General features: G+C 30.3%; 1 protein-coding gene across 1 annotated transcript; it reads left to right on the top strand.

The window, feature by feature from the left end:
• The first annotated feature begins 14,262 nt into the window (after nt 1-14,262).
• LOC134710414 (uncharacterized) lies at nt 14,263-15,822 on the top strand. Its single transcript, XM_063570769.1, has one exon. It carries the CDS (start codon nt 14,263-14,265, stop codon nt 15,820-15,822), a length of 1,560 nt encoding a protein of 519 aa, XP_063426839.1.
• Nucleotides 15,823-16,201: the final 379 nt, after the last annotated feature.

The raw sequence follows: 16,201 nt of genomic DNA on the forward strand, positions 1-16,201 counted from the left end.
AAGCCTGTTGAGACTAAAATTGCATTCAAGTTTTTCATTAAAAAGGCAGAAATCTTTGTACCAGACCATACTGTCTGTTAGAAAAGTTAATTACAAGAGCCTTTTTGTGCTCAGATTTGTTGTATCATGTCACATGAGTATAGAAATGATAAAAAAAGACACAATTTTTTATTTCTTATAGCCTCAATATGCATTTTTTAATGTAAATATGTGGCACGGCCTAAATTGACCCTTATTTTTTTCCAGTCTTACTTGGCTTAAGACCCTTTTAAACTAATATGATATGTTATTTGTGACTTTTCTTTCCATTTAAAGTACATTCAATACATATGTAAGGATTATTTATTACCAAAAAGCTTCACAAATTTAAAATTACTGGAAAATATTACATCTTCATGTAAGGCCCCCTTTCATTGAAAAATCTCAATTTTTAGGCCCAGGCTGATATAAATTTGACTTTTGAATAATTGTGCTAAGTCTGATAAATCAAATGAGTACTCCATTGCTTTTAGTACATAATAAATGATATATTAGGGCATTTAAAAAGTATTTTTTTGCAATGTTTTAATTTTCAAAGCCCAAAATGTTGATAGTTGAAATTATTCAATTTTAACGTCAAAATTTAACACGCAAAGATGAGTATAGAATTTAACATATTGTCTATAATATATATCCTATTGTTACGAAACTTTGCAAGCAGTGTTATAATTTATTTAGCTTTGGTCATACCAAGTTTTTTTAAGATTTGTCAACTCTTTCTATCCTAAGAGGTGAAGTCTGTAAATATAGAATCTGTACTTTAGCAACTTCCCTAAATGTTTTGGTGGTGTCAATTTGTCAAATAGCATGAAACTAAAGGATTTTAACCTTTTTTTTTATAGAATTTCTGCAAAATTGACCAATTTTGGCATTTTATGGTCAAAATAGGCATTTTAAGGCTTTTTCAATACTGATGCATACATGGCATCCTGACTTTCTATCTGACAAGTTTTCATGTGTCAATACTTGTGTGTCTATGCCTTTATCTAGTTCTTTTACTTGTTTATGAACTCAGAATCTACAGAAAAGAAGATTATCTCAGACAATATGTACAAAATGTGTTGTATAAATGACCCTTGTCTAACGCCCTGTTTGGATGAAGTCAAAAGTGGGGTTCTTGGTACATAAAATTTGAAGTTCACAATAAAGACCTCACTAAATTTGTATCAAAGGCACTTTACAATGTCTATTGTACCTGTTCCATCTCACATAATATCTTTCTTTTCTTCTGTAGGATAGCAAGTGGTTTAAATATAAGCCTGTTGAGACTAAAATTGCATTCAAGTTTTTCATTAAAAAGGCAGAAATCTTTGTACCAGACCATACTGTCTGTTAGAAAAGTTAATTACAAGAGCCTTTTTGTGCTCAGATTTGTTGTATCATGTCACATGAGTATAGAAATGATAAAAAAAGACACAATTTTTTATTTCTTATAGCCTCAATATGCATTTTTTAATGTAAATATGTGGCACGGCCTAAATTGACCCTTATTTTTTTCCAGTCTTACTTGGCTTAAGACCCTTTTAAACTAATATGATATGTTATTTGTGACTTTTCTTTCCATTTAAAGTACATTCAATACATATGTAAGGATTATTTATTACCAAAAAGCTTCACAAATTTAAAATTACTGGAAAATATTACATCTTCATGTAAGGCCCCCTTTCATTGAAAAATCTCAATTTTTAGGCCCAGGCTGATATAAATTTGACTTTTGAATAATTGTGCTAAGTCTGATAAATCAAATGAGTACTCCATTGCTTTTAGTACATAATAAATGATATATTAGGGCATTTAAAAAGTATTTTTTTGCAATGTTTTAATTTTCAAAGCCCAAAATGTTGATAGTTGAAATTATTCAATTTTAACGTCAAAATTTAACACGCAAAGATGAGTATAGAATTTAACATATTGTCTATAATATATATCCTATTGTTACGAAACTTTGCAAGCAGTGTTATAATTTATTTAGCTTTGGTCATACCAAGTTTTTTTAAGATTTGTCAACTCTTTCTATCCTAAGAGGTGAAGTCTGTAAATATAGAATCTGTACTTTAGCAACTTCCCTAAATGTTTTGGTGGTGTCAATTTGTCAAATAGCATGAAACTAAAGGATTTTAACCTTTTTTTTTATAGAATTTCTGCAAAATTGACCAATTTTGGCATTTTATGGTCAAAATAGGCATTTTAAGGCTTTTTCAATACTGATGCATACATGGCATCCTGACTTTCTATCTGACAAGTTTTCATGTGTCAATACTTGTGTGTCTATGCCTTTATCTAGTTCTTTTACTTGTTTATGAACTCAGAATCTACAGAAAAGAAGATTATCTCAGACAATATGTACAAAATGTGTTGTATAAATGACCCTTGTCTAACGCCCTGTTTGGATGAAGTCAAAAGTGGGGTTCTTGGTACATAAAATTTGAAGTTCACAATAAAGACCTCACTAAATTTGTATCAAAGGCACTTTACAATGTCTATTGTACCTGTTCCATCTCACATAATATCTTTCTTTTCTTCTGTAGGATAGCAAGTGGTTTAAATATAAGCCTGTTGAGACTAAAATTGCATTCAAGTTTTTCATTAAAAAGGCAGAAATCTTTGTACCAGACCATACTGTCTGTTAGAAAAGTTAATTACAAGAGCCTTTTTGTGCTCAGATTTGTTGTATCATGTCACATGAGTATAGAAATGATAAAAAAAGACACAATTTTTTATTTCTTATAGCCTCAATATGCATTTTTTAATGTAAATATGTGGCACGGCCTAAATTGACCCTTATTTTTTTCCAGTCTTACTTGGCTTAAGACCCTTTTAAACTAATATGATATGTTATTTGTGACTTTTCTTTCCATTTAAAGTACATTCAATACATATGTAAGGATTATTTATTACCAAAAAGCTTCACAAATTTAAAATTACTGGAAAATATTACATCTTCATGTAAGGCCCCCTTTCATTGAAAAATCTCAATTTTTAGGCCCAGGCTGATATAAATTTGACTTTTGAATAATTGTGCTAAGTCTGATAAATCAAATGAGTACTCCATTGCTTTTAGTACATAATAAATGATATATTAGGGCATTTAAAAAGTATTTTTTTGCAATGTTTTAATTTTCAAAGCCCAAAATGTTGATAGTTGAAATTATTCAATTTTAACGTCAAAATTTAACACGCAAAGATGAGTATAGAATTTAACATATTGTCTATAATATATATCCTATTGTTACGAAACTTTGCAAGCAGTGTTATAATTTATTTAGCTTTGGTCATACCAAGTTTTTTTAAGATTTGTCAACTCTTTCTATCCTATTAGGTGAAGTCTGTAAATATAGAATCTGTACTTTAGCAACTTCCCTAAATGTTTTGGTGGTGTCAATTTGTCAAATAGCATGAAACTAAAGGATTTTAACCTTTTTTTTTATAGAATTTCTGCAAAATTGACCAATTTTGGCATTTTATGGTCAAAATAGGCATTTTAAGGCTTTTTCAATACTGATGCATACATGGCATCCTGACTTTCTATCTGACAAGTTTTCATGTGTCAATACTTGTGTGTCTATGCCTTTATCTAGTTCTTTTACTTGTTTATGAACTCAGAATCTACAGAAAAGAAGATTATCTCAGACAATATGTACAAAATGTGTTGTATAAATGACCCTTGTCTAACGCCCTGTTTGGATGAAGTCAAAAGTGGGGTTCTTGGTACATAAAATTTGAAGTTCACAATAAAGACCTCACTAAATTTGTATCAAAGGCACTTTACAATGTCTATTGTACCTGTTCCATCTCACATAATATCTTTCTTTTCTTCTGTAGGATAGCAAGTGGTTTAAATATAAGCCTGTTGAGACTAAAATTGCATTCAAGTTTTTCATTAAAAAGGCAGAAATCTTTGTACCAGACCATACTGTCTGTTAGAAAAGTTAATTACAAGAGCCTTTTTGTGCTCAGATTTGTTGTATCATGTCACATGAGTATAGAAATGATAAAAAAAGACACAATTTTTTATTTCTTATAGCCTCAATATGCATTTTTTAATGTAAATATGTGGCACGGCCTAAATTGACCCTTATTTTTTTCCAGTCTTACTTGGCTTAAGACCCTTTTAAACTAATATGATATGTTATTTGTGACTTTTCTTTCCATTTAAAGTACATTCAATACATATGTAAGGATTATTTATTACCAAAAAGCTTCACAAATTTAAAATTACTGGAAAATATTACATCTTCATGTAAGGCCCCCTTTCATTGAAAAATCTCAATTTTTAGGCCCAGGCTGATATAAATTTGACTTTTGAATAATTGTGCTAAGTCTGATAAATCAAATGAGTACTCCATTGCTTTTAGTACATAATAAATGATATATTAGGGCATTTAAAAAGTATTTTTTTGCAATGTTTTAATTTTCAAAGCCCAAAATGTTGATAGTTGAAATTATTCAATTTTAACGTCAAAATTTAACACGCAAAGATGAGTATAGAATTTAACATATTGTCTATAATATATATCCTATTGTTACGAAACTTTGCAAGCAGTGTTATAATTTATTTAGCTTTGGTCATACCAAGTTTTTTTAAGATTTGTCAACTCTTTCTATCCTAAGAGGTGAAGTCTGTAAATATAGAATCTGTACTTTAGCAACTTCCCTAAATGTTTTGGTGGTGTCAATTTGTCAAATAGCATGAAACTAAAGGATTTTAACCTTTTTTTTTATAGAATTTCTGCAAAATTGACCAATTTTGGCATTTTATGGTCAAAATAGGCATTTTAAGGCTTTTTCAATACTGATGCATACATGGCATCCTGACTTTCTATCTGACAAGTTTTCATGTGTCAATACTTGTGTGTCTATGCCTTTATCTAGTTCTTTTACTTGTTTATGAACTCAGAATCTACAGAAAAGAAGATTATCTCAGACAATATGTACAAAATGTGTTGTATAAATGACCCTTGTCTAACGCCCTGTTTGGATGAAGTCAAAAGTGGGGTTCTTGGTACATAAAATTTGAAGTTCACAATAAAGACCTCACTAAATTTGTATCAAAGGCACTTTACAATGTCTATTGTACCTGTTCCATCTCACATAATATCTTTCTTTTCTTCTGTAGGATAGCAAGTGGTTTAAATATAAGCCTGTTGAGACTAAAATTGCATTCAAGTTTTTCATTAAAAAGGCAGAAATCTTTGTACCAGACCATACTGTCTGTTAGAAAAGTTAATTACAAGAGCCTTTTTGTGCTCAGATTTGTTGTATCATGTCACATGAGTATAGAAATGATAAAAAAAGACACAATTTTTTATTTCTTATAGCCTCAATATGCATTTTTTAATGTAAATATGTGGCACGGCCTAAATTGACCCTTATTTTTTTCCAGTCTTACTTGGCTTAAGACCCTTTTAAACTAATATGATATGTTATTTGTGACTTTTCTTTCCATTTAAAGTACATTCAATACATATGTAAGGATTATTTATTACCAAAAAGCTTCACAAATTTAAAATTACTGGAAAATATTACATCTTCATGTAAGGCCCCCTTTCATTGAAAAATCTCAATTTTTAGGCCCAGGCTGATATAAATTTGACTTTTGAATAATTGTGCTAAGTCTGATAAATCAAATGAGTACTCCATTGCTTTTAGTACATAATAAATGATATATTAGGGCATTTAAAAAGTATTTTTTTGCAATGTTTTAATTTTCAAAGCCCAAAATGTTGATAGTTGAAATTATTCAATTTTAACGTCAAAATTTAACACGCAAAGATGAGTATAGAATTTAACATATTGTCTATAATATATATCCTATTGTTACGAAACTTTGCAAGCAGTGTTATAATTTATTTAGCTTTGGTCATACCAAGTTTTTTTAAGATTTGTCAACTCTTTCTATCCTATTAGGTGAAGTCTGTAAATATAGAATCTGTACTTTAGCAACTTCCCTAAATGTTTTGGTGGTGTCAATTTGTCAAATAGCATGAAACTAAAGGATTTTAACCTTTTTTTTTATAGAATTTCTGCAAAATTGACCAATTTTGGCATTTTATGGTCAAAATAGGCATTTTAAGGCTTTTTCAATACTGATGCATACATGGCATCCTGACTTTCTATCTGACAAGTTTTCATGTGTCAATACTTGTGTGTCTATGCCTTTATCTAGTTCTTTTACTTGTTTATGAACTCAGAATCTACAGAAAAGAAGATTATCTCAGACAATATGTACAAAATGTGTTGTATAAATGACCCTTGTCTAACGCCCTGTTTGGATGAAGTCAAAAGTGGGGTTCTTGGTACATAAAATTTGAAGTTCACAATAAAGACCTCACTAAATTTGTATCAAAGGCACTTTACAATGTCTATTGTACCTGTTCCATCTCACATAATATCTTTCTTTTCTTCTGTAGGATAGCAAGTGGTTTAAATATAAGCCTGTTGAGACTAAAATTGCATTCAAGTTTTTCATTAAAAAGGCAGAAATCTTTGTACCAGACCATACTGTCTGTTAGAAAAGTTAATTACAAGAGCCTTTTTGTGCTCAGATTTGTTGTATCATGTCACATGAGTATAGAAATGATAAAAAAAGACACATTTTTTTATTTCTTATAGCCTCAATATGCATTTTTTAATGTAAATATGTGGCACGGCCTAAATTGACCCTTATTTTTTTCCAGTCTTACTTGGCTTAAGACCCTTTTAAACTAATATGATATGTTATTTGTGACTTTTCTTTCCATTTAAAGTACATTCAATACATATGTAAGGATTATTTATTACCAAAAAGCTTCACAAATTTAAAATTACTGGAAAATATTACATCTTCATGTAAGGCCCCCTTTCATTGAAAAATCTCAATTTTTAGGCCCAGGCTGATATAAATTTGACTTTTGAATAATTGTGCTAAGTCTGATAAATCAAATGAGTACTCCATTGCTTTTAGTACATAATAAATGATATATTAGGGCATTTAAAAAGTATTTTTTTGCAATGTTTTAATTTTCAAAGCCCAAAATGTTGATAGTTGAAATTATTCAATTTTAACGTCAAAATTTAACACGCAAAGATGAGTATAGAATTTAACATATTGTCTATAATATATATCCTATTGTTACGAAACTTTGCAAGCAGTGTTATAATTTATTTAGCTTTGGTCATACCAAGTTTTTTTAAGATTTGTCAACTCTTTCTATCCTATTAGGTGAAGTCTGTAAATATAGAATCTGTACTTTAGCAACTTCCCTAAATGTTTTGGTGGTGTCAATTTGTCAAATAGCATGAAACTAAAGGATTTTAACCTTTTTTTTTATAGAATTTCTGCAAAATTGACCAATTTTGGCATTTTATGGTCAAAATAGGCATTTTAAGGCTTTTTCAATACTGATGCATACATGGCATCCTGACTTTCTATCTGACAAGTTTTCATGTGTCAATACTTGTGTGTCTATGCCTTTATCTAGTTCTTTTACTTGTTTATGAACTCAGAATCTACAGAAAAGAAGATTATCTCAGACAATATGTACAAAATGTGTTGTATAAATGACCCTTGTCTAACGCCCTGTTTGGATGAAGTCAAAAGTGGGGTTCTTGGTACATAAAATTTGAAGTTCACAATAAAGACCTCACTAAATTTGTATCAAAGGCACTTTACAATGTCTATTGTACCTGTTCCATCTCACATAATATCTTTCTTTTCTTCTGTAGGATAGCAAGTGGTTTAAATATAAGCCTGTTGAGACTAAAATTGCATTCAAGTTTTTCATTAAAAAGGCAGAAATCTTTGTACCAGACCATACTGTCTGTTAGAAAAGTTAATTACAAGAGCCTTTTTGTGCTCAGATTTGTTGTATCATGTCACATGAGTATAGAAATGATAAAAAAAGACACAATTTTTTATTTCTTATAGCCTCAATATGCATTTTTTAATGTAAATATGTGGCACGGCCTAAATTGACCCTTATTTTTTTCCAGTCTTACTTGGCTTAAGACCCTTTTAAACTAATATGATATGTTATTTGTGACTTTTCTTTCCATTTAAAGTACATTCAATACATATGTAAGGATTATTTATTACCAAAAAGCTTCACAAATTTAAAATTACTGGAAAATATTACATCTTCATGTAAGGCCCCCTTTCATTGAAAAATCTCAATTTTTAGGCCCAGGCTGATATAAATTTGACTTTTGAATAATTGTGCTAAGTCTGATAAATCAAATGAGTACTCCATTGCTTTTAGTACATAATAAATGATATATTAGGGCATTTAAAAAGTATTTTTTTGCAATGTTTTAATTTTCAAAGCCCAAAATGTTGATAGTTGAAATTATTCAATTTTAACGTCAAAATTTAACACGCAAAGATGAGTATAGAATTTAACATATTGTCTATAATATATATCCTATTGTTACGAAACTTTGCAAGCAGTGTTATAATTTATTTAGCTTTGGTCATACCAAGTTTTTTTAAGATTTGTCAACTCTTTCTATCCTATTAGGTGAAGTCTGTAAATATAGAATCTGTACTTTAGCAACTTCCCTAAATGTTTTGGTGGTGTCAATTTGTCAAATAGCATGAAACTAAAGGATTTTAACCTTTTTTTTTATAGAATTTCTGCAAAATTGACCAATTTTGGCATTTTATGGTCAAAATAGGCATTTTAAGGCTTTTTCAATACTGATGCATACATGGCATCCTGACTTTCTATCTGACAAGTTTTCATGTGTCAATACTTGTGTGTCTATGCCTTTATCTAGTTCTTTTACTTGTTTATGAACTCAGAATCTACAGAAAAGAAGATTATCTCAGACAATATGTACAAAATGTGTTGTATAAATGACCCTTGTCTAACGCCCTGTTTGGATGAAGTCAAAAGTGGGGTTCTTGGTACATAAAATTTGAAGTTCACAATAAAGACCTCACTAAATTTGTATCAAAGGCACTTTACAATGTCTATTGTACCTGTTCCATCTCACATAATATCTTTCTTTTCTTCTGTAGGATAGCAAGTGGTTTAAATATAAGCCTGTTGAGACTAAAATTGCATTCAAGTTTTTCATTAAAAAGGCAGAAATCTTTGTACCAGACCATACTGTCTGTTAGAAAAGTTAATTACAAGAGCCTTTTTGTGCTCAGATTTGTTGTATCATGTCACATGAGTATAGAAATGATAAAAAAAGACACAATTTTTTATTTCTTATAGCCTCAATATGCATTTTTTAATGTAAATATGTGGCACGGCCTAAATTGACCCTTATTTTTTTCCAGTCTTACTTGGCTTAAGACCCTTTTAAACTAATATGATATGTTATTTGTGACTTTTCTTTCCATTTAAAGTACATTCAATACATATGTAAGGATTATTTATTACCAAAAAGCTTCACAAATTTAAAATTACTGGAAAATATTACATCTTCATGTAAGGCCCCCTTTCATTGAAAAATCTCAATTTTTAGGCCCAGGCTGATATAAATTTGACTTTTGAATAATTGTGCTAAGTCTGATAAATCAAATGAGTACTCCATTGCTTTTAGTACATAATAAATGATATATAAGGGCATTTAAAAAGTATTTTTTTGCAATGTTTTAATTTTCAAAGCCCAAAATGTTGATAGTTGAAATTATTCAATTTTAACGTCAAAATTTAACACGCAAAGATGAGTATAGAATTTAACATATTGTCTATAATATATATCCTATTGTTACGAAACTTTGCAAGCAGTGTTATAATTTATTTAGCTTTGGTCATACCAAGTTTTTTTAAGATTTGTCAACTCTTTCTATCCTATTAGGTGAAGTCTGTAAATATAGAATCTGTACTTTAGCAACTTCCCTAAATGTTTTGGTGGTGTCAATTTGTCAAATAGCATGAAACTAAAGGATTTTAACCTTTTTTTTTATAGAATTTCTGCAAAATTGACCAATTTTGGCATTTTATGGTCAAAATAGGCATTTTAAGGCTTTTTCAATACTGATGCATACATGGCATCCTGACTTTCTATCTGACAAGTTTTCATGTGTCAATACTTGTGTGTCTATGCCTTTATCTAGTTCTTTTACTTGTTTATGAACTCAGAATCTACAGAAAAGAAGATTATCTCAGACAATATGTACAAAATGTGTTGTATAAATGACCCTTGTCTAACGCCCTGTTTGGATGAAGTCAAAAGTGGGGTTCTTGGTACATAAAATTTGAAGTTCACAATAAAGACCTCACTAAATTTGTATCAAAGGCACTTTACAATGTCTATTGTACCTGTTCCATCTCACATAATATCTTTCTTTTCTTCTGTAGGATAGCAAGTGGTTTAAATATAAGCCTGTTGAGACTAAAATTGCATTCAAGTTTTTCATTAAAAAGGCAGAAATCTTTGTACCAGACCATACTGTCTGTTAGAAAAGTTAATTACAAGAGCCTTTTTGTGCTCAGATTTGTTGTATCATGTCACATGAGTATAGAAATGATAAAAAAAGACACAATTTTTTATTTCTTATAGCCTCAATATGCATTTTTTAATGTAAATATGTGGCACGGCCTAAATTGACCCTTATTTTTTTCCAGTCTTACTTGGCTTAAGACCCTTTTAAACTAATATGATATGTTATTTGTGACTTTTCTTTCCATTTAAAGTACATTCAATACATATGTAAGGATTATTTATTACCAAAAAGCTTCACAAATTTAAAATTACTGGAAAATATTACATCTTCATGTAAGGCCCCCTTTCATTGAAAAATCTCAATTTTTAGGCCCAGGCTGATATAAATTTGACTTTTGAATAATTGTGCTAAGTCTGATAAATCAAATGAGTACTCCATTGCTTTTAGTACATAATAAATGATATATTAGGGCATTTAAAAAGTATTTTTTTGCAATGTTTTAATTTTCAAAGCCCAAAATGTTGATAGTTGAAATTATTCAATTTTAACGTCAAAATTTAACACGCAAAGATGAGTATAGAATTTAACATATTGTCTATAATATATATCCTATTGTTACGAAACTTTGCAAGCAGTGTTATAATTTATTTAGCTTTGGTCATACCAAGTTTTTTTAAGATTTGTCAACTCTTTCTATCCTATTAGGTGAAGTCTGTAAATATAGAATCTGTACTTTAGCAACTTCCCTAAATGTTTTGGTGGTGTCAATTTGTCAAATAGCATGAAACTAAAGGATTTTAACCTTTTTTTTTATAGAATTTCTGCAAAATTGACCAATTTTGGCATTTTATGGTCAAAATAGGCATTTTAAGGCTTTTTCAATACTGATGCATACATGGCATCCTGACTTTCTATCTGACAAGTTTTCATGTGTCAATACTTGTGTGTCTATGCCTTTATCTAGTTCTTTTACTTGTTTATGAACTCAGAATCTACAGAAAAGAAGATTATCTCAGACAATATGTACAAAATGTGTTGTATAAATGACCCTTGTCTAACGCCCTGTTTGGATGAAGTCAAAAGTGGGGTTCTTGGTACATAAAATTTGAAGTTCACAATAAAGACCTCACTAAATTTGTATCAAAGGCACTTTACAATGTCTATTGTACCTGTTCCATCTCACATAATATCTTTCTTTTCTTCTGTAGGATAGCAAGTGGTTTAAATATAAGCCTGTTGAGACTAAAATTGCATTCAAGTTTTTCATTAAAAAGGCAGAAATCTTTGTACCAGACCATACTGTCTGTTAGAAAAGTTAATTACAAGAGCCTTTTTGTGCTCAGATTTGTTGTATCATGTCACATGAGTATAGAAATGATAAAAAAAGACACAATTTTTTATTTCTTATAGCCTCAATATGCATTTTTTAATGTAAATATGTGGCACGGCCTAAATTGACCCTTATTTTTTTCCAGTCTTACTTGGCTTAAGACCCTTTTAAACTAATATGATATGTTATTTGTGACTTTTCTTTCCATTTAAAGTACATTCAATACATATGTAAGGATTATTTATTACCAAAAAGCTTCACAAATTTAAAATTACTGGAAAATATTACATCTTCATGTAAGGCCCCCTTTCATTGAAAAATCTCAATTTTTAGGCCCAGGCTGATATAAATTTGACTTTTGAATAATTGTGCTAAGTCTGATAAATCAAATGAGTACTCCATTGCTTTTAGTACATAATAAATGATATATTAGGGCATTTAAAAAGTATTTTTTTGCAATGTTTTAATTTTCAAAGCCCAAAATGTTGATAGTTGAAATTATTCAATTTTAACGTCAAAATTTAACACGCAAAGATGAGTATAGAATTTAACATATTGTCTATAATATATATCCTATTGTTACGAAACTTTGCAAGCAGTGTTATAATTTATTTAGCTTTGGTCATACCAAGTTTTTTTAAGATTTGTCAACTCTTTCTATCCTATTAGGTCCGAGACCACAATTGTCGTCCCTTGATTTTCGTTGTTCACAAATATAGTCCCTAGTGTTAACAGTGGGTTACTTGCCAATAATTTGTATACCCCTTCCAAATTTATTTCTCCATGTTTAATGCCTCAAATTGTAAGTAGGGGGCTGAAATTACACTGTAAAAAAATTTGGGTCCAGAATTTTACAGAAAAGTAGTGATTTGGTCCAGCTGAAAAAGGTTAAAAATTAGCACTTCGGAAGCTGTCAAAAGATTTCAAGATACCCTAAACACAAAATTGTCCATATTTTGAGTTAGAGGCGATGAAGTTTTCTATAATTTTGATATAATTTGTCCCAAAAGTAGTACAACACACTGTAAAAATTTCATTAAGAAAGCGCAGGTGGGATTTTTTTAATTTTCATTTATGTTCTAAAAGAAATGCACTACGAATTAATTGTGTTCTCGGACCATCAAAAGACTGTAAACCTCTACGACTTGTACCGTATAAATGTATCCAACATATCGTCTACTTTAAATTTTCAAAGGGAAACAACTCCCGTAAAATGTCTTCCGATCACTCCTGTCAAATTAAAACAAATCATTCTTAAGAGTAGACAAATAGTTTGTAAAAATCTTTTACGGTTTTAGAGATTTAGCGATAACAAGAAAAAGGGGACGCGGGGAGTTAATTCTTATAGGAATAAGTGTTTGGTTACACAGGGTGAGTTTTGAAACCCCCATTACTGTACAACATCATTGGCCAAACATCCATTCGATATGTTGTAAAACAAAGCATCTCAAGCATGCTACGAGCATCTCAGAGGGCAGAAAAAAATCATGATCAGAAGAAAAAAAAAGGTCTTTCCACGAAAAGTGGAAAGACCATATAAAACAAAACTATGTGAAAATTGTTTTTAATTGTATACAAAAAATTCAAAAAAAAAATCAACTAATACATATATGATCTATTGATTTTTCAAAGAATGTTAAGTGCTTCAAGTACATACTAGTCATTTGAAATTTGTGTTCATACATACACAAATTAAACTGTTGACGTCACTGTAAAGACAATTATTCGAATTTTAATCCACAGTTCTAGGAAAAAGCCCCAGACATTTTATAGTAATTTCTTCCCTGTGTACGTCACTTATTGTGAAAATGCTAGTGTGTTCATGGTAAGAATTTTCAAACTATTCAACTGATCTTTCATTTTAATTACTCTAAATTCAAAGCGTTTTAAAAATTCTGGAAGGATTTTTATGGGGTTGAAAGTGACTGCAGGGCCAATCATTCTTTTCTTTTAAATAAACCATTTTTTTTTTTGAATTTTCGTGTAGTTGGAAATTTTTTAACACAAGGATCAAAATAGATTGTTGAATAATTACTCAGTTTTTCTTTGATATAATTTTTTCATCAAAATCATTTGTAAAACAATAAAAACGTAATGGTAAATGAACCACTTGGGGTACATTGAACCTCTGCTATACAACCCTGAATTAATTAAACAAAAATATTTTTAAAAAACAATTAAAGGTCTGTCTTTCAATCCAAAGGCTCATATTTTGATAGGAAAACTTTAAACTTGACCATAATTTTAAGGTAATAAAGCAAAACGTTAAATCAAAGGATCATATGTTTCTAGAACATGTATACAGGTATATGGTTAAAAAATATAAGGAACTGTGTCACCATAAAGGTAATCTTTAATATTTTGTTGATATCTTATTTGGTAACTGAGGAGAAAAAATAATAAGCGAAAATCAAAGTTTCAAACTTGAACTTTGAGCTTGATTTCAATTTTATTTTGGTGGACCAATGACCTCAATCCAATATATTTGTATCTTTCAGATATAAAAAGAAAAGTAATGGCCTCATCAGTAAAGTACCTTTGTACAATTTGCCATGATGATGGAATCTCGAATACAGCAGTCACATGTTGTACAGAATGTGAAGTTTTCTTTTGTGGAGATTGTGACAAAACTCACAGCAAGTCAGGACTGTCTAAACATCATAAAACCATGTCAGCTGACAATTACAAAAAGTTACCTACATTCATGCAAGATATAAGCAGCCAGTGCAGAGACCACAAGGAGAAGTTTGAGCTTTATTGTACTTACCATGCCTGTCCATGTTGTGTCCAGTGCATCACCGATAAACATAAGATGTGTAAAGAAATGAAACCCTTGTTAGATATCCTACAGCAAGTCAAATCATCTGCCTCAGTGCAACTTTTTGAAAAAGATTTGAAGGATGTGAAGGAAAACTTAGATACAGCCATAAAGTATATAAACATCAGAACCAATACCATCAATACTCAGAAAACCAAAGCTGTTGAGGAAATACAGCATATGAGGAAGTCTATCAGTGATTACTTAGATAAATTAGAGCAAGACATACTAAATGATTTAGATTCTAAACATTCAAAGCTCCAATCAAACATGTCCACTCTCCTGCAACAAATGGAACAGCAAGCCAGTCAGATAGACCTAATGCAGAGCCAGTTTACCAAAATGACGCAATATGCCACAGAGCTACAGATGTATATTGGTCTAAGAGAGATTGAGAAAACTACATCAGAAACAACAAAATACATAGAATATTTAGATAGTGGAGACCACTTCGGTGAAAACAATCTAGAGGGTAACATTTCATCTCCTCTAAAATCAATTTTAAAAAAAGTCAAATCATTTGGTGATATCAATATCAATACCACCTCATCTACTCTAAAACTAAAGGCTGGAAGAAAAGATCAAGCTCAGCACTTGGTCCAAAATGTTGCTGGAATTGAACAAATAAAGCCATCCTTGTTGACAAAACTGACAATTCCAAAAGATATGCCGTGTTTATATATAACTGCCTGTCTTATATTACCTGATTGTAAATTTATAATACTTGATAAAAAACAAAAACAACTACTGCTGTTCAGTAATGATGGCATCTTCATCAGAAAAGTAATTAAATTCACAGGATATCCATGGGATGCTTGCTTTGTCAGAAATAACACAGTAGCCGTCGTATTAGGACCAGTACACCAGACAGTACTGGTGGATGTAGAAAAGAATACAGTTATTCAAACAATTGAACTTTCTCATCCCGGTGTTGGAGTAGCAAGTGATGGTAAAACTTTGGTTATCAGTGATAGTGTCAGCCAGCAGTGTACTACAGTGAACCTCAGTGACAAGTCTCATACAATCTTAGAAGGAATGGGAGGAGTGGGTCGTATTTCATTATACAAAGGAAATATTTACGGCACCAATTACCATGAAAATAAAGTCTGCTGCTATAGAATTACTGGAGAACCTCTCTGGACACTTCAGAATCAGGACATTGCAAGACCAAGAGGAATTATTGTAGACAAGAACAGTTTTGTTTATATAGCTTCAAATGAATACAACAGTATCGTGGTAGTATCACCCGATGGTTAAATCTGTAAGAATATTTTATCTATGAAAGATAAAATCAAACGACCTTGTGCAATAGACATAAACAAAGAAACAGGAATGATGCTAGTGTCAAAAGTACCGGTATATTAATTCATAGTGTTTAATGATATCAAAGGCATAATATATTCCTCAATGAGACATCTTATTTATTTATTATAAGAATACATGCTTGTTCACTTTTCATTAAAAGAAAATAATGCAAATAGCAAATAGTATTAAGTATCAATATTTTGTTTCCTTTTGCTGTTCTGGTTATCAAGACATTTTGGTATTATTTTAACCAAACGTTATCAAGGGATATCTGGAATAAAGGCATGTCATTTCTAACTCATGATGAAGGTTATTTTTAAATATAATGGTC

This window comes from Mytilus trossulus, chromosome 3, assembly GCF_036588685.1.
Source record: "Mytilus trossulus isolate FHL-02 chromosome 3, PNRI_Mtr1.1.1.hap1, whole genome shotgun sequence".
In the NCBI taxonomy this organism is placed as follows: domain Eukaryota; kingdom Metazoa; phylum Mollusca; class Bivalvia; order Mytilida; family Mytilidae; genus Mytilus; species Mytilus trossulus.